Source organism: Leptonychotes weddellii, chromosome 5 (assembly GCF_054177405.1).
Source record: "Leptonychotes weddellii isolate Sample4059 chromosome 5, ASM5417740v2, whole genome shotgun sequence".
Lineage (NCBI taxonomy): Eukaryota > Metazoa > Chordata > Mammalia > Carnivora > Phocidae > Leptonychotes > Leptonychotes weddellii.
This window is the reverse complement of record NC_138373.1, coordinates 152,237,819-152,256,903: the sequence shown is the minus strand read 5'-3', so window position 1 is coordinate 152,256,903 and position 19,085 is coordinate 152,237,819. Positions and strand designations below refer to the sequence as shown.

General features: G+C 41.1%; 1 protein-coding gene across 11 annotated transcripts in view; it reads right to left on the bottom strand.

Annotated features, from left to right (window-relative positions):
- TNRC6B (trinucleotide repeat containing adaptor 6B) overlaps positions 1-19,085 on the bottom strand; it is a 237,883-nt gene that overhangs the window by 107,634 nt on the left and 111,164 nt on the right. Inside the window, exon 1 of one of the 11 annotated variants that reach the window (XM_081819097.1) lies at positions 15,843-16,491. The exons of the other annotated variants lie outside the window; for them this stretch is intronic. Within the exon in view, the coding sequence (XP_081675223.1) occupies positions 15,843-15,847 (5 nt within the window). The 5' untranslated portion in view covers positions 15,848-16,491. Of the gene's footprint in view, positions 1-15,842; positions 16,492-19,085 lie in introns of those variants that run through there. 11 annotated transcript variants of the gene reach the window in all.

Here is a 19,085-nt window from a genome sequence, read left to right as displayed (position 1 = left end):
GAAAGCTGGTAGATGTTTCATGGTTTTCTTCCTTTTCTTTGGTGGTGGGGTGGGAAGGCTCTTCCAAATGTTTTATCTCTTTAGGCTCCCCTTTATCTGCTCAGACTTCATCTTCTATTTTACAGAGAGGAGTGACTCCCATTCAGAGGTGAATATCTCTCAAGGGAACTCCCTCAAATAGCCTACCCTTTATTTCCAAATTTACTCTTCCCTCTCCAAGGCTAACCTGTCACATATATGGCAAATCTTTTCCCACACCTCAGTTCTCTTCTTGGACCCTCCCTCCCATGTTCAAATCAACTAACTGTACCAAATGCCTACTCGGTGCCAAATTCAGTCTGTGGATGATAAGGATACAAAGCTCATCTTATACTTTTAATCATTACCTCTCTACTTGCTCCTTCCCCTTAGCCTTCCGAATCACGCTTTAGAATGTAAGCCCTACAAGGGGAGGGATTTTTATCTATTTTGTTCACTGCTTTATCCATAGAGACTAGCAAAGCTATTAAAATACATAAGGCACTCACACTCAATAGGTTTTGTTGAGTTAATCCAAGTCATTCTTGATGCATTTATTCATTCAACAAATGCTCATGGAAAAGCAAAAAACCAAATAATCTGATCAAAAATGGGCAGAGGACCTGAACAGACATTTTTCCAAAGAAGACATACAAATGGCCAACAGACACAGGAAAAGATGCTCAACATATCTCATCATCAGGGAAATCCAAATCAAAACCACAATGAGGTATCACCTCACATGAATCAGAAAGGCTAGTAACAAAAAGACAAGAAATAACAAGTGCTGGTGAGGATGTGGAGAAAAGGGAACCCCGAGGCACTGCTGGGAATGTAAACTGGTGCAGCCATTGTGGAAAACAGCATGGAGCTTCCTCAAGAATATAAAAATAGAAATACTCTACAATGCAGTAATTCCACTACTGTGTATGTTACCCAAAGAAAACAAAAACACTAATTTGAAAACAAATATATAGGGTGCCTGGGTGGCTCAGTTGGTTAAGCGACTGCCTTCGGCTCAGGTCATGATCCTGGAGTCCCGGGATCGAGTCCCGCATCGGGCTCCCTGCTCAGCGGGGAGTCTGCTTCTCCCTCTGACCCTCCCCCCTCTCATGTGCTCTCTCTCAAATAAATAAATAAAATCTTTAAAAAAAAAATTATAGAAAACAAATATATATATATATGCACCCCTATGTTTATTACATTATCTATAATAATGAAGATATGGAAGCAACCTAAGTGTCCACTGACAGATGAATGGATAAAGAAGATATATAAACATGGAATATTACTCAGCTTCTTAAAAAGAATGGGATCTTGGGCACCTGGCTGGCTCAGTCAGTAGAGCATGTGACTCTTGATCTCGGGGTTGTACTCGGGTTTTAAGTCTGAGCCCTGTGTTGGGTATAGAGATTACTTAAAAATAAAATCTTAAAAAAAAAGAAATGAGTTCTTGCCATTTGTGACAACATGGATGGATCTAGAGGGTATTATGCTAAGTAAAGACCACATGATTTTACTTATATGTAGAATCTAAAAACAAAACAAAAAAACCAGAATCATAAATATAGCAAACAAACTTGTGATTGCCAGGGGAGAGAGGGCTAGGGGGATGGTGAAATAGGTGAAGGGGATTAAGAGGTACAAACTTCCAGTTATAAAATAAGTTAAGTCATGGAGATGTAACGTATCGCATGGGGAACATAGTCAATAACATTATAGATGTATAGACAGATGGTAGCTACACATATCATGGTGAGTGTAACATAATGTATAGAACTGTCAAATCATTACGTCGTACACCTAAAACTAACACATTGTAGGTCAACTATATTTCAATTAAAAAAAAAAAAGTCCACTGAGCACTTGCTGTGTGGCACAGTGCTGGGTTATAGAAGTGAGCACAACTAGTTTCTGGCCCACAGCTATTCACTGTATTGACAGAAAAAGACCCCCAAACACATAGGAAGACTCCCCAATGTGACAACAAGGGCAAACAGGATGACAATGTGCTGGGGCTACTGGGCTCAACGGAGCCCTGAACCTGATGCACTGAGCTCCTCCAGGCCAATCTAACTACCCAAATTCGGGGCTTATCTCTATTGACCCCCTGATGACTATCCTTCACTTCCCTAAACTCTTTCTCTTGCAGAAACCTTTTTTCCTGTTTTCCTTTTTTTCCTGTTTTCATCCCACTCCTCTGACCATATGCTAAGGGAACACTGTCACTGTCATGGCCTAGATGACTATCTCTAGATGTAAACTGATGTCTGGGAAACTCTCGTAAGCTCCAGACCCTTATTTCTACCTCCCCAGCTATATTAAATGTCCAGCAAACACCTAAAATATGTCCAAAGTAAAACCACATCCTCTCAGACCCCATCATCCTCACCCTACTACATACTCAAAATCCCTCCTCTACCCACTGAACACCCATGCCAACTCATGGCATCACTCACCCTCCCAGCCTGGGCCTTATCTACAACTCCTCCCTTTCTGATCATAAACAATGGATTACACTTCAGCAGTGTCTCCAAAATCCAGTCTTTCCAACTTTACTATCACCACCTTAACTTACATTTTCTGATCGCTCCTCTTGCTTTGACCAGCCACAATCTCTCCCCCATCCATCACATCCTTAACCTGGAGATCAAGTGAAGCAAAGCTGATTTTTTTAACTGCTTTCTACAAGATGAAATCCAAATTTCTCAGAATACTCAAAGGCCAACCAAACCTTGCACTCTCGCCCAGACAGCCTGCCCTTGTGTCCGGCTAGTATCTCACCATCTCCCACCCTTGCCCAGTCCCTAACTCCTTGTCTTTGCTTACACTCTCTCCTCTGCCTAATGTGCTGACAATAAAACTAACGAAAACGGTAGCTAACACTGACTCCAAGCAATATGCTAAACACTTCAAATGTGTCCTCATTTAATCCTCATAACTATTCTTTGAAGTAGGTGCTATCATTACTCCTCATTTTACTGGTGAGAAAAGCTGAGGCATTCAGATAACACTCGCCCAACACTGGGCTGATCTAACCACACGGCCGTCCGGACTTCAGAACCTGAGTTCTTAACCACTACACTAGAGTGGCCCTGATTTACTGACCATCCCTTCCACCAAGTGGTTCCTAATTACCCTTTAAGACACAGTTCAATGCTCCCTCTTTGGTGGGACTTCCCCAGTGCCCTAGGCCTCTCTTCCCATCCCCCAGGGTCCCCAGGCATCATGCTTTTATCTTTATTACAGGCAGCCTCGCTGGTTGAGTCCCAAAGATAAGTCAGGTTGTTTTTATCTTTGTATTCCCAGCACTATACAGCATCTGACACATAAACACTTAGGTAATAAACTCTTCCAAGCGCACAGAACCTACAACATATCCTGCCCAAACTCAAGTCTACCCTCCATGTTACTGCTCCCGAACACCCTCTACTGCTAACCGCAACCTCTCCCCTTACCCTCACCCACCCCAGGCCTCCTCCATGCTGAAGAGGCAAAGCCCTTGCTAGGGCTGCCACTCCCACAACCAGCTGATAAAGCATTATCACTGCCAAGCAGGGCCGTGAGCTGCTGGCCGTGCACCCCTTGATTACAAAGTGCACCTAAGAAGCACTTTCTCTGGCTGAAGAAAGACAACGGGGACTTTTGATGTGGGGCTGCCAGATTTAAGGTCTTGGTCATTTAAAATGCGTAAGTGGGATGGTGGACATAAAAATGTACAGAATAGGACAAAATCTGCCATGGACATTATTCATAACTCATAAAGAGCCAACAGGCTGACAAAAATGTACACAAGTAATATTATTTAGTTCTGTGATCTACCTGTCACTTTTACATAATCACCATCATTATGTATTTCATTAAATCAGATAAACTTTGCCAGAGGTTTTGATTACTTTAGATGCTACAACTGCTCAGCACCTAATGGAATTGGCTTGTTTTCTTAAAGTAGAATGGTTACTTGCTTACAGTATGTGCTGAGGGAACAAAGTAATTTTTTAAAAAGTATGAGTCAGTGAAATCATCACCACTGTAGCCAGTAAATAAGAATGAAGGAAGATAGTCCCAGAACTTGAAGTAAGGTTTATTCCTATGAGTGAGGCTAATAAAAACCAAGAAGTACACAGTTAATTGTAACACATGCTAAGTGATGGTCTATAATTAGGATGTGGTTCCCAAATGCTGAACTTTTAGTACCTGTGCGATCTATATTTCCTATGTAATGGTTTTCATAAAGCTATATTCAACTTAATGAAATGTCTCTTATTCTGAGACCTTCCATTCAACTGTTTGTTAAAATGTTTTTTCTTTGAAACAATGGTAATAAATGGTGAGTTTTTTAAAAATGCCTTTACCTGGCAAATTTAAAACTGGTAACTCACTTGGCTCCCAGTACTGCTTTTTACAGTGTTACAGTTCCCTGGAACCCAAGTCTGGGAACCCACCATGCAAGAGTGTCTGAAGGGACTTGGGCCAAATACAGCCTGTGTGACAAGGACAGAGTTTTAGAAAGGAATAACCAAAACGGAAAGCTACTGATGCATTTCCTTAAACTGTGTCTAAAAAACCAAAAACCAAAAACCTGGTACTTTAAGATTTTATATAAACACATTACTTAGGATTCCAATGCACATTAGCATCTTAAAGACTCTAAGTCCTGTAGTGAGCAAAAACCAGTTTAATTCAGAATTCGGAAAGGAACTTTCTTTTTTTGCAAGCAAACCTATTAGTACCCCAACAAACAGTGGGAAATCCATAACTTATCAAATGTATTAAAGTGTGTGTGAAAACAGAATGTGTTTCCTATTTTTTAATAGCAGAGATACATCTTTATGAAACCTGAAAAGGGGGCAGGAAAGCGCTCTCCCCCCTACAAAGATGAGTATGGCAGTGTTTTCTGTGGGGCTTTTCCAAGACAGAATATATAATCTGGTAAAAGGGTGTTTTCTACTTAAAGTTCTCTAAAATCTAGAGGAAAATCATATCTCCATTCTTCAATATGGATGGTCAACTCTTTTTTGATCTGAATGGAATGCTCTGGGCATTCTGGTCATCAAAAATATCCATCTCCCACACAGTGAAGTAACAAATTAACATTTTAAAAAATTGCCTATGAATATGGTCGGTGTGATAACTGAGTGGACTGATACATTTGATTCTCAAGACCAGCAAAACTGGAGTATGATGTCTCATGGTGGTTCCCTAAAACCTCTCCAAATCTCAGTGAGACAACCCTTACTGGATCATTAAATCAAATTAGTGGGTTGGGATCAGCTTTTTTGGTTTGAGGTTTGTTTTTTTTTTTTTAAGATTTATTTATTTATTTGAGAGAGAGAAAGCACAAGCAGAGGGAGGGGCAGAGGGAGAGGGAAAGAATCTCAAGCAGACTCCCCGCTGCTCTATCTCAGGACTCTGAAATCATGACCTGAGCCAAAATCCAGAGTCAGACACTTAACCCACTGCCAACCAGGCACCCCTGGGTTGTTTTTGTTTGTTTGTTTTTAACAAAACAGACTTGAATAGAATATATCAGAATACATTACACATAGTAGCAGAAAGTCAATACTTTTGCTTCTGTGTATACATTCAAGTATGTACAGAGCCTCAATGCAAATGGCGTTTCTTACTGCAGAGCCAAACAAAAAGTTTGAAAGCCACTGTTTGAAGTTACCCAATTATCTATCTAACTTCAGCTTATAAATAGGAACTTCTTGGCATAAAAAGAACAGCAAGTATTTTCTGTAAGCAAAGGAGTAAAAGAAACAATGGCACCGAGAGGTACAGGACGCTGTTCTGGGCTCCCGGGAGGAGGGGGAGGAATCTTTTGCTAGGTCTCTGACTTTATTACAGCAGTCAAGGGCATTACTTAAACCCACCACTATTCTATTCAGTCTGGTTTTTTGTTTGTTTTTAAAGATTTTATTTATTTTATTTGACAGAGAGCGAGAGAGACAGCGAGAGAGGGAATACATGCAGGGGGAGTAGGAGAGAGAGAAGCAGGCCCCCCACGGAGCAGGGAGCCTGATGCAGGGGCTCAATCCCAGGACCCTGGGATCATGACCTGAGCCGAAGGCAGACGCTTAACAACAGAGCCAACCAGGCACCCCTTCAGTCTGGTTTTTACAAAGGCATAAATGGATAACCAAAATGCACTTCTAAAGGAAAACAAAAATGTAAAGGATTAATTTCCATACTGATTAAAAACAAAACACAGGGCTTCACAGAATAGCTGACATCTCAAACTCTTACAGGGCACTTCACAGAAAAATAAGCTCCCCTATGTCCACTGAAATGAAACTGCAGCAACCAAAAACCACTGCCTACTCTCCAGTGTTAGCAAAGTTTGTTTGGTTCCAACCACAATTCAAGATAATTTCTATCTTTACTGGTTATTACTTAAAAGGTCTAATTAGTAACTACAAAGCAATGAGATGATTTAATAAAAATCTTTCACCCTACTTTTTACAAACCACTCATATTTAGTAAATATTATACTAGCCCAGGATGGCAAGAAATACAAAATGAGTTTAACAGTATAAGACCAAACAGACACCGAAGTGAGGTACACGCACAAAATAATTAGCCCTTTGGCACTCCTTCCCCCCCTCAAACACCTCCACCTACGCTAGATGGCTGGGACCACTGACTGAAAGCTTCCAAGAACACTCAAGTTCTAATTTCATATCTCCTGCCTGGAGCCACCACCAACCCACTAACTCCAAAATTCAACAAGGCCAAAAAGGGGGCAGGAATACTCCCATCTCTCCAACTGAATCTGCTTTTCAACGTAAGCCTCTGCACCTACCAATTCTGAAATACGACACAAATTGGCATGTTTAAGAACTTCTACCAATATACCATCCTGTTGACCTTAGCCAAAACAATTTTTTTAATTTGTTTTAAATTTTGGAATCTGTGCAATTCCATAAAAACACAAAGTTCACCTCCTCACATGCAAAGTTAGGATTTGACCCTTCCAATTCTAAAAATTCCACTAGCAGAATCCCACATGTGTTCTAAGAAATACCGGTCCTATGGAATGCGTTGTAATGGTAAGAATGCTTTATGATGCTTTGGCTATTTTCAAAATGTGCATTAACTCTAAGGTAACCCATTTACTTTGCAATAACCCCACGCTGTCCAATATGATAGCCACACACGGCTAGTGTGCACCTGTAACAAGACTGGTGTGACTGAGAAATGGGATTTTCAACTGTACATTTAGTTCAAGTATTTAAAATTTAAAGTTGATACTCATTTCCATTACTGGAAAACTTCTTGTATGTTTGGAAAAACTTGGGTATGTGGGTGTACTTTTTCAACTGTAAATTTTATGAAATCTAAATACAGATCAAGTTATTTCCAATGAAAATTTCATGTTCAAACTGAAATGTGTTGTAAGTATAAAATACGTACCAGATTTCAAAGACTTAGTATGAAAAAAAAAGAATGTCAAACATCTAATTTTAGGTATTTAAATATTTAAGTACTTTAAAATTGATTTCATGTTAAATTGATAATATTTTGCACATATTTGGTTAAATAAAGTATACATTGTTAAAATTATTTTCACCTGTTGCTTTTACTTTTTTAATGTAACTCCTGGAAAATGTAAACTAACACATGACTCACATTCCATTTCTTTTTCTTTTTTTAAAGTTTATTTTATTTAAGCAATCTCTATATCCAACATGGGGCTAGATCTCAGGACCCCAAGATCAAGAGCCACATGTTCTACTGGCTGAGGCAGCCAGGTGTCACTCACATTCCATTTCTACTGGATGGTGCTGGAGTAACCTCATGATTCCCAAACCTTTCCCACCGGAACACCTCCCAACACTAGGTTTGGGAACGCTGCCGTCACCACATACTGTTGTTCCTGCTGACCACATCTGAGATTGAGAAGTCCTTCCCTCCTCTTCAGCAACTATTCCAAACTGTCCCACACAATCACCTTCCTTTTAATCCTTTCCCAGGTCCTCTTTCTCTTCCTGTCCCCAAGGACCTATTCTCAGTTCTCTTTTCCATTCTCTACACTTCCATGGTGAGCTCATCCACTCGCTTGGCGTCAGCTATCACGTCTATGTGGATGACTTCCAATCCTTTATCTCCACTTCTGACCTCTTTCTCAAGCTTCAACTTCACACTGCCAGCTGCCTGCTCAACAGCTGCCTCTGGGAGTCCCACTGCCTTCTTAAATTCAGGATGTGTGACCTGGAGTACATCTTCACTCCTGAAGATTCCCACCATTCACCTTGAAGTCCCAAAGTCCCTGGTCCCTCTTCTAGCTACACCACAGCACTCTCAGAGCAGACCCTTTCTTAACAGTCCCTTTTTACCGTAACTGGCCTGCCCGACTCTAAATTACCCCCAAGTCCTCTGCCCCATTGCCATTTAGCATTCTCAAAAACCACTTTGAACACACTGCTATCATATTTTCAACAAGTCCCCTCTGCCTGCCATCCAAACTACAAGCAATTCAAACTACTGAGCACGTGTCCCAGCTCCCCTATACAGCTCTGAGCTCCCATCAATTCTCCCTGGACATAACTAATCCTCCAGCGGGACTGGTCTGCACTCTACACAATTCTGACCAACCTTTTAGGCTTAGCTCAAATACATGGTACTCATAAAGCCTTCGATGATCAACCCGACCAAAATTAGTCTTTCTCTTCCCTCAAACTCCTTTGGTATTTCTTTTCTTTTCTTTTTAATTTTTTTTTTTTTTAAGATTTTATTTATTTGCGAGAGAGAGAGTGAGAGACAGAGAGCATGAGAGGGAGGAGGGTCAGAGGGAGAAGCAGACTCCCTGCCGAGCAGGGAGCCCGATGTGGGACTCGATCCCGGGACTCCAGGATCATGACCTGAGCCGAAGGCAGTCGCTCAACCAACTGAGCCACCCAGGCGCCCTCCTTTGGTATTTCTAATGGCAACCATCATGGTAATGGGAATATGTGGTCTTAACTTCTTTATAAAATAGTGTCCCCTTAACAGCATCCAACAGCACCTTGCACTGCATGTTGCCATCTTTGGACATCTTACCAAAGAAATCAATTTTTTAAAAAGGAAAATGCTGGAGGACTTGAGACTACTGACTATTCTCAAATCTTTATCTCCAGACAGATATCTAATTGCTCCAGACCTTCATCTGGATGTCTCAAAATTCAGTAACTCCAAAACTGAGCTCATAATCTCAAACCCACACCTGTCTCCTAAATGGACCCCTACTCAGCGAATGATACCACCATCCCATCAGTAGCCCAGCCCACAGACATAGGCATCATCTTTAATTTCCCCATACTCAGCGCTCAGGTCCTGTGAAATCTTCCTAAATGTCTCTGGATTTACCTGCTTCTTCCCACCTCTGCTGCCAGTTCAGGCCACCATTACCTGGGATGCCCACAATACTATTTGCTCTTATACTCAACTCTCCAGCCATTTCCTACCGTGCAACCAGAGTCATCTTTCAAAAACCCAATCTAAGCAGGTGACATTCCTGCTGATGACCCTTTAATTGTTCTTTTTTTTTTTTTTTTTTTTTTAAAGATTTTTATTTATTTATTTGAGAGAGAGAATGAGAGAGAGAGAGAGCATGAGAGGGGGAGGGTCAGAGGGAGAAGCAGACTCCCTGCTGAACAGGGAGCCCGATGTGGGACTCGATCCTGGGACTCCAGGATCATGACCTGAGCCGAAGGCAGTCGCTTAACCAACTGAGCCACCCAGGTGTCCGACCCTTTAATTGTTCTTAAGATCAAGACTTCCAAAGATGGCTTACAGACCTTCTGCATCTGGCCAGTGTTTATCTTTACAGCTTTGCTTTTCATTTCCCAGATCATCTCTTTCCTTATGTACATCACACTCCAACCATGTCCAAGCACTCTATATGCACTTCTCCAAGTGCGCCAATGTCCTCTCTTGCCTCAGGGCCCTTGCACAAGCTGGTCCCTCTATTTGGGTTGGATGTCCCTCCCTTGTAATCATCCAACACTCTGAGCACTGGCCAGCCTCCTTGTATTTCTATTCTTTCTAACTTCAGCAATGGTACCAGGAGAAAATCTTCACACTACTCTTATACTAGCACTTACCTCAATAACCAGCATGTAATAGGTACTCAATAATTATTTGCTGAATGAGTAAAGATAATAGTTTTCTGAGTTTTGGGGCACCTGGGTGGCTCAGTCGTTGGGCATCTGCCTTCGGCTCAGGTCATGAGCCTGGAGTCCTGGGTTTGAGTCCCGTGTCGGGCTCTCTGCTCAGTGGGAAGCCTGCTTCTCTTTCCCACCCCCAGTTTGTGTTCCCTCTCTCCATCAAAATAAATAAATAAAATCTTGAAAAAAATAGTTTTCTGAGTTTTTTTAAAAACAAATTCCAGGGGCGCCTGGGTGGCTCAGTCAGTTAAGCGTCTGCCTTCGGCTCAGGTCACGATCTCACGGTCCTGGGATCAAGCCCCACGTCGGGCTCCCTGCTCAGTGGTACGCCTGCTTCTCCCTCTCCCTCTGTAGCTCTCCCTGCTTGGGTTCTCTCTTTCTCTGTCAAATAAATAAATAAAATCTTTAAAAAAAAAATTTTTTTTTTTAAATTCCCAAGTCAATTATTAAAGAGGGCACGTTCTGCATGGAGCACTGGGTGTTATACGCAAACAATGAATCATGGAACACTGCATCAAAAACTAATGATGTAATGTATGGTGATTAACAGAACATAATAATAAAAAATAAATAAATAAAATAAATAAAAATTCTCAAGTCAATGAATGAAAGCCATTTCTAGGACATCTATATTTATTTGACAGCATTGTATAAAGTGGCAATTGACCTAAGTTTTTATTTTATCTGTCTGTGGAATCAAAACTATTAATAGTTTCATTAAATAAACAGAATTTACAGGTACAGGCTCAGAATAATCACAATGAAGGAAAAAACACTGTATTTTATGTTCTCCCTTGTCTTGTAAACTTGGGACCAACTCATCTGAAATTGTTGAGAACCTTTTGATGCAAAACACAGAGTGTATGAAAAGCAGCCAAACAAATGTGGATACATCACAGAGGCAGAGCCTGCAGGAAACTGGAGAGCACGAAGAGACGACATCAGACCCTAGGAATGTAGGCAGGGACTTTTTAATAAAAAGAAAAGGCTCAGCACTACTCCTGTCCTTATCCAGGCTGAAGCTCAGTGCAATCGGTGCAAACATTTCATGATCCTGTGAGCCAGGAGAAAGAATGGAGGCATCTGTGGGGCCATAAAAGTCTTTCTGGTTTATTTAACAAAGGGAGATAGAGCAAAGGGGAAGGAAATACTTACTAAGCAAGGCAACTAGGTGTCAGCTCTTACATACATTTCCTTTATGGTTCACAACAGTGTATGATCCCCCTTTTACTGATGAAGAAACAGGGACTTATGGTCACATCGCTGGTCCTGTGACCTTATACTCCAGTCTAACTCAAACACATTTTTATTGAACATTCACTCTTGTTAAGCCCAGTTCTAGATCCTGGGGATTGAGCAACAAGCAAAACAAAATCTGCTCTCAGGAAAGCGTATGGTTTTGTGGGGAACGATGCATCATACACAAATAATGTAATTTCAGATAGTGACACAATTAAGGGATATTAAAACGGTAAAAGTGAAGGATGTGGTAGAGTAACTAAGGAGGTAACTTAGGTTGCAAGGTTCGCAGGGATTATTTAAAAGATAATTTTGAGGAGATACTTTTGCATGGCTAAAGAAAATGGAGAATAAAGTGACTATCTTGTCCAACCTTAAATGGAAATCTCTGGCACTACCACAAGCAAAAATTACCATTCATTTCCTGATTCTCAGCAAAGAGACTATGAGGTGAAAGGAGCTATAGTGTTATCCTAGTCCTAACCCAAAGCGATCGGTTAGATAGTCACCAGATGGAGAATATTTCCACATGAACCAAGGGGCTGTTCAGGGCGATGGGCTGACCAAATTAATTCTTAGATCCCCCAGCACCTACAATAGCACCCAACACATGCCAGGGCATAATAAATGACTGCTGAATGAATATATGAAGGAAGGAAGAAAAGAAAATGTTAAAATGTCACTGTCGTGGGTTAAATCCCTTTTCAGGCCAAGTGGCTTTAATTCACCCCAGTCCACTCCACCACCAGCCTCAACCACAAGAAGAGGGTGAGAGAAGGTGATTGGTGTAAATCCACGAACAATACTGTACTAGGAAACAATCAGCAATATGCTGCCCCCTCCCCAACCAAAGGTGGTCAGAAACCCCATCTTTAAATCCCAAGTTACACTTAATGAAAATCTAATACCCAAATGATGACCAAAAATGAGTAATTATTTAGCTGCTTAAATAAGGGCTCTCCTAATGCAGGTCCTCAGGATACTTCTGTATCAGGTACCTGTTCTAACTACTGCACACACAGCAACACAGCACCAAGTTGTGATGGCCTCTTTATCTGATTATCTTCCCTGCTAGGTTGGTACTTCTTGAGGGCAGGAACAAAGTACATTCATCCATATCGCCTCAGGGCCTTGTCCAGTTTAAACTGAAGAACCATGACTATGCTAAGTTAGAAAAATTAAATTTCTCCAAAACATTTCCGTCATGGGGCATATGGGTAGGGTGAGGCCCACCCACTACTATTGTTATCTGCTGAGCCTTCTCTGTAGAACCTGAAGGCCTCATCATCACACATCACTCTTTCAGCTTCTCTTGCACAGGTGAAGAACTGGAAAAACCTTAGAAGACTCTGCTTCAAGTTTTAGAAGTTTATTTTTAAAGGATGGCCCTCGTGGTGAGAAAGAACAAACGGCCATTCAAAGCCGAACAAGAGTTGAGTTTGCCTCTAAATATAAGAGATGCCGATGCTTCCTTTCTGGCACCCAGATGGAAGGATAGAAACAGTTTAAAAATAAGATACCACTTCTGATAGATTAGCGCTACCAATTTTTGTGATGTTTCAGTAAAATCTTAATAATGAATCTGTGACATTTCTTTCTGAGACAGGGCAGGTTTGTGAATAATGACATTATTATAGTATCACAAGTAGACCCAGCATAAGGAACTATGGATGGCAGCGGGCATCCTAAGTAAGAATTATATTCGTTTTCTCCAGTAAGAAACATCCTCTGCATACGCCGTCTCGTTTTTAAAAACCATAACATCCAAGTTCTAATATCCCTGGGTTCTGCTCTTCGTAACATCAGCCACATCTCTAAAGTTTTTAAAGCTTCGTTTCACACTATCAACAGAAAGAAAACTTCAACAAAAGGCACAAATTAAATACTATCCATCTGCACACTTAATTTACTACTCATTTGTATTTGCTTCCGAATTACCATAGTTTTGGTGTGCCATCAGGATTGGCTCTGCAGGAACTTAGATCCAAAATGGCAGCTGAGCTTCTGAAACTCACCAGAGCCATAACGCTTAACATACGTGAAACCAGGTCTTATTTATCTCACTTTTCAACCTGTCTAGGAGAAAAGAATATTTATAAAAACATTTCAAAGACTCAGATGGCATTCTGTTCACATTCGTTATATCATTCTCCTTCTTGCGGGAGAACAGGCACCCTGCTTTTGGTTCCTCCGCTCCACAAACTGAATTAACCTGCTATTCCCATGTTTACACAGTCCACAAAAACAAGCTAATGGCACAACATGGAAAGCTTAGGTTTTTCGCACTCTTCTCCTATAAGGCCAACTTAGGAAATGGGTGTAAAATGAATCATCTAACAAGTAAAGCCCCAAATAAGCGCTTTCATTTTCCGAAAAAACAATAATGAGAGCGTTAATTTTCCTTAGGTCCACCACAAAGCAACACTCCCTATCACTATGGTAATTTCTATGTCTTTTCCTCTAAATTCAAGATGTAAAAAAATTTTTAAAGAGACAAATTTGTTCCAGACTACCTCTTTAATGTTTCCAAAGCCCCTCACACAAAAGCTTAACTTACATCACCAAAAGATGTACATTGAATTTAAACTGTCACTTCTCTACTTATTTCCATTACTAATATAATAACATTAATTTTAGAAAAATAATAAAATACTTGCTCTTTAGAGATGGAGAACTTTAATTATCTTTATGTATTCAAATGCAAAGTCTTTTTGTTAAATTAGCGTGAAAGTCCCTTCATCTACACACAATTGGCCCAAAGAAACAGGCCATTTTCAGCACAAGGGGCCAATCCATTTGAACAGTGAATAAAGCTTTTGAAAGCACTACACACCCTCTTCCAGACTGTCAAATTTTCAAAACGGGCCAGCATTTCTTCCATTTTTTTTTTTAACACTTGCAGGCCCAGCAAGCATCTTATAATTAGATTAATTAAAAAGGAAACAAAAACACTGCTCCCTTCTGATCAAAATTATTCCATTTATGCTTAATTAGCTTTAATCCAAGTCTACATATTTAATGATGGGGATATGACAATTCCACCCATTTGCATATTTTAAATGCCTTTCTAAACTATACTTTGTAACAGATTTAGAAGAACAGTCTCTTTCTCAGGCCAGTATGCCAGCATAAATCAGGAGGATACAAATTAGGAAAAAAAAGAAAAAAGAAAAGCAAACAAGGCCTCTCAGAGCCAGGGATGTGCTGAGGGGGTGGGGTAATTTACTCAGGGGTGGGGGCAATTTCCCCGCCACATCACAAACTACGATCCTTTCAGCCCACCAGACGAGAAGCATTACATCACACTCTTACAATGATAGGGGGAGGTGGCTCTGAGAAAGCAAGTTTTCAGCTTTCTTCCCTCCCTGCTCCCAGGCTTTCTAGAATCCTGTACTGGGAGTAATGGAATTTAACTTGAGGGCACCGCACGGTTTCGGGGGTAACAAACATACACATACATAGAGCTATCTATTTATGTGACCCTAAATAACCACTTCAACAATGGATACATGGCCCAAACAGGCAACCACACAAATACACACACAGATGCTGAATTTGTGCTGAAAAGCCCAGTTCGTCTGTATAAAATTAAACAAAAATTGTAACCCGTGAGAAATGGAGGAGGCCAGTCTACAGGGAAAAGCTGATAAAGAATTCATTCCTAATGGGGTGAAGAGCTGTTTAGATCTTAAAAACACCATGTTTACAAGATAGTCCTACCATTTGGATCAAACCACGATCAAAATAAAAGCGCATCTGGCTGCACATTTGAGAACACACACAGAGACCCAGTGCAAATGAGCGCGCGCAGAGAGGGGTGATCCACACATTGCTTGGGAGGTTTTCAAGCAGGGGAATCTACAAACCCCAAACCTCCTGGTGTTCACTCGCCCCCAGCCTGATGTTTAAAATGTATCAGGTCTTATTTTAGGTTCTACATCTCTCTAGGAAGGATGGCCTAGCTTTAAGGGAGAAAAAAAAAAAAAAGCTTCCCCGTGGTAGTGCTTGCCCTCCCAGATCCTTTGTCGGCCTTAGCAGCCGAAAGAATGCAAACCCATTTATATTTATGCAAATTTTTGCAGCAGATTTAAGGGGGCAGGGAGAGGTCTGTGTTTCTTAAAAACCTCTTTCTAAATATCAAATCTCCAGTTACTCGCAGTTTCATTTATTTGCAAGACAGAAATGATGATGAAAATCTGTATATAAATTAAAAGTGCAATTAAATCACTTCAAAATTTAAATATTCTACCAAGGCTTTTCCATTTCTAAAATGCCGAACCAAAAGTACATCACGGGTCTGATTTACACAGATTCACGAAATGTCTGAAGCCAGTCTCCATGCTAGACAAATGTCCATTTGCAACACCACTAGTGAAAACGGTTAGACAAGATCCATATAAATCAATTGGTTAAAAAAAATTGAAAATATTTACCAACCTCATAAAGTGCAGCAGTGCTTAAATCCAGCAAATTGAGGCATACAAGGTAGAAATGGAAATGAAAAAAGGTCCAAAAAATGATTTCTTTTTGTCTATCTGTTTTTTTGTATTTTAAATATTCAGAAACCAGCAGAGACTCTGTCGGCCATTTTGGCTTGAACTAACTCTCTCTCACTAACTCTCCCTCTTGCTCTCTCTCTCCCCCTCTGTCTCTAAAGGAAGCAGCTTTTTGTGACCTTCAAATAGAGGCGGATCATGTGACTTCGGGTAGGTCTGTCAATCAGGAAAGGGGAGGGAGCTGGGGTTGAAACTGCCTTAAAGGGAAAGCAGCCCTTTTCCACTCACTTTCATTTGTGAAAGGCTGTTATCTCATACTCTCCGCCTACACACACTGAATGTGAAAGTGGCAACAGCATAAGGGTAACAGATGAACAAAATATAAAAACCTTTATTGGTTTATAGAAATATGCTCAGTTGCTAACGATTCTTGCAGATCCTGGAGCTTGGCTTGCTTGCTACAGTTATTCTCTAGTTGTTTGGGCAAGCATGGGCTGGCAAACTGCTCTTTAAAAGGGGGCTTAAACAATGCTTTAGCCAAACAAGAGACTAGTTTTTAAAGATTAAGGTGAGGGCGCCTGGGTGGCTCAGTCTGCCTTCAGCTCAGGTCTTGATCCCAGGGTCCTGGGATCGAGCCCCGCATGGGGCTCCCTGCTTGGTGGGGAGCCTGCTTCTCCCTCTCCCTCTGCCTACTTGTTCTCTCTCTCTCTGTCAAATAAATAAATAAAATCTTGAGGTGAAGGTGAAATACAGGGCACAACTGATCTCTGACAAGCTCCTAAAATGCAAAGGAGAAGACTAAAAGGAAATATACCCAAGTATAAACGGAACCTGGCAATTCAGAGAGGTTAAGTGACTTATCTCAAATCACACAGCTAGACAGAAGCAGCACAGGGACTGGTTTCCCAACTGAAGTCCACATGTATTGTTTTGGGTGTACGTGTGTTTGATACCTCCTCCCCCAACCCCAAACAAAAACCATGCTGCAGCGTGAGCAAGCTGACTGCCTCTAGGATAGGCCAGATTCCAGCCATCTTTAATCCCTTCTCCCACCTGAGGAAGTAGCTCTGCAGCTGACAAGAGTAAGCATGAAATTTAAAACCTACCTGCTTTCCCCATCCCTAAGTCCCTTCTTCTGGCTATATGCATTCTCAATTTATACCCACCTAAGAAACCCATGCTGGGTTTCCGTCTCTAGCCCTGGGGATAACAGGCTGTGCAAGCTTAGGTGGGCAAATCCCTTTACCTCCCCAGGCTCAGTTTTCTGACTGGAATGTAGACTGGACATTACTAGATGGTATCTTTGGTTCCTTTCCTCTCGAAAACTCTGCACTTGGCTTCTTTCTTTTAGCAGTTCTGTTCACCTTATCCTTGCCATCTCAAAAGTCATTACCCCAGGAAGGCCTTCTTAACCCTTCCAGTAGAGACCAGGCCTTCCTATTCAACACTCCCATTAACATCCTTTACTGCTTCTTTATAACATTGATCAGAGTCGCAATTTATTGTTTGCGTAAGAATTTGCCTATTGTTGATCTTCCTCAGTTTGTGTAAGGACAAACACCACATCTTCCTTCACTGCTGTCTGAGGCCCCACACAGTTGGTGAATAAATGAATGAATGAATGACTTGGACTTCTATTCAGAAGTGCTGGACAGGAGGAGATCTGCCACCCAAATATAAAGAATGGAAGTCACATCATTTCCAGAAACTCACCTCCATCTGTTTGTTCTAAGGACTGCTTTGGAAATAAAGTAACTAAAATAGACAAAGCAGGCAAAAGTGCCCTGTGACTCAAAACTCCATCTATCTCTATAAACCAAAACTAGTGGGATCCACAGTGTGAGTCTCCCAAATGAACGAGGCTGACCAAGTGTAATCTGACATGCCATCCAGCAGAGAACCCATGGATTCTGTAAGCCTGGCATTCCTCGAAAAGGAACCTATGAACCCTTCCTAAATCCCACACGTTTGTCATCCTGGCTTCTGGGTCTTCATACAGCCTTCCTCCCTTGCTTTTTCCACTCCGAAAGAAGAACAGGAAAGGAGCTGTTTCAGGGCAGGCGGAGCCAATGCCTCAATGATCTGGCGGCTTGAATATTTATGGTGTAAAAGGCTTCCACTGTCTTCTCGCAGCCCGGAGTGGAGCAAAAGCCAGGACCCAGACTGACAATTGAGATGTAGGCAAAAGCAGGAAACTCCTTGGATGGAAATTTTGAATATTTAGTCTATTTTTATCCTTCCAATACCTTCCAGATGAGTTATGGAAAGCTTACTTATGTGGAGCATGCTCAACATGTTAAAATGCATGGAGACTGTACAGCTGCCTTGTTTTAATTTGTGATGGACATGGTTTCTTTATAATTTTGCTAAGTCTCCATTCCCCAATGCAGAATATTATTGTATAAATATGTTATGTGTGTGTGTTACCTTGTAAGTGTTAAACAAGCTGCATGAAAAGCCAGAAAACATAAACACATTTAGAAACAAAACAAAATATTAATTCTATTTTCTAACAATATGATCAATATGTTTTCTTCAACCTCTAGACAGCTTTGTTTTGTGAGATACCTCTAACCTTAAAGCAATTAGTCCACTTGCTTATCTGAAGAAATAGCTGAAATAAACACATTATTTTCACTGTATTTCCAGACATTTTGGGCTTTGTGATATATTTGCTGTACTTTTTCATACTAACCATTAACCAGTGTTTTTAAACTGTGCTATTATAAGAGGATACAAAGTAACAAAAAAGTTTACTCTTTTTTTTTGAAGATTTTATTCATTTATTCATGAGAGACAGAGAGAGGCAGAGGGAGAGGCAGGCTCCCTGTAGGGAGCCCGATGGGGGGCCCAATCCCAGGACCCTGGGATCATGACCTGAGCCAAAGGCAGACACTCAACCGACTGAGCCACCCAGATGCCCCAAAGGCTCACTTTTTTAAACAAATAAACCAGAACTTATACACTCATATGTGTTATCTTTCAAAGTTGGCACCTTGGTGACAATATACTAAAATATTTTTATTAGGAAACAAGATTAAAAAATAATGAACTGGGGCGCCTGGGTGGCTCAGTTGGTTAAGCGCCTGACTCTTGGTTTCGGCTCAGGTCATGATCTCAGGGTCATGAGATCAAGCGGGAGCCTGCTTAAGATTCTCCCTCTCCCTTTGCCCCTCCCCCTGCG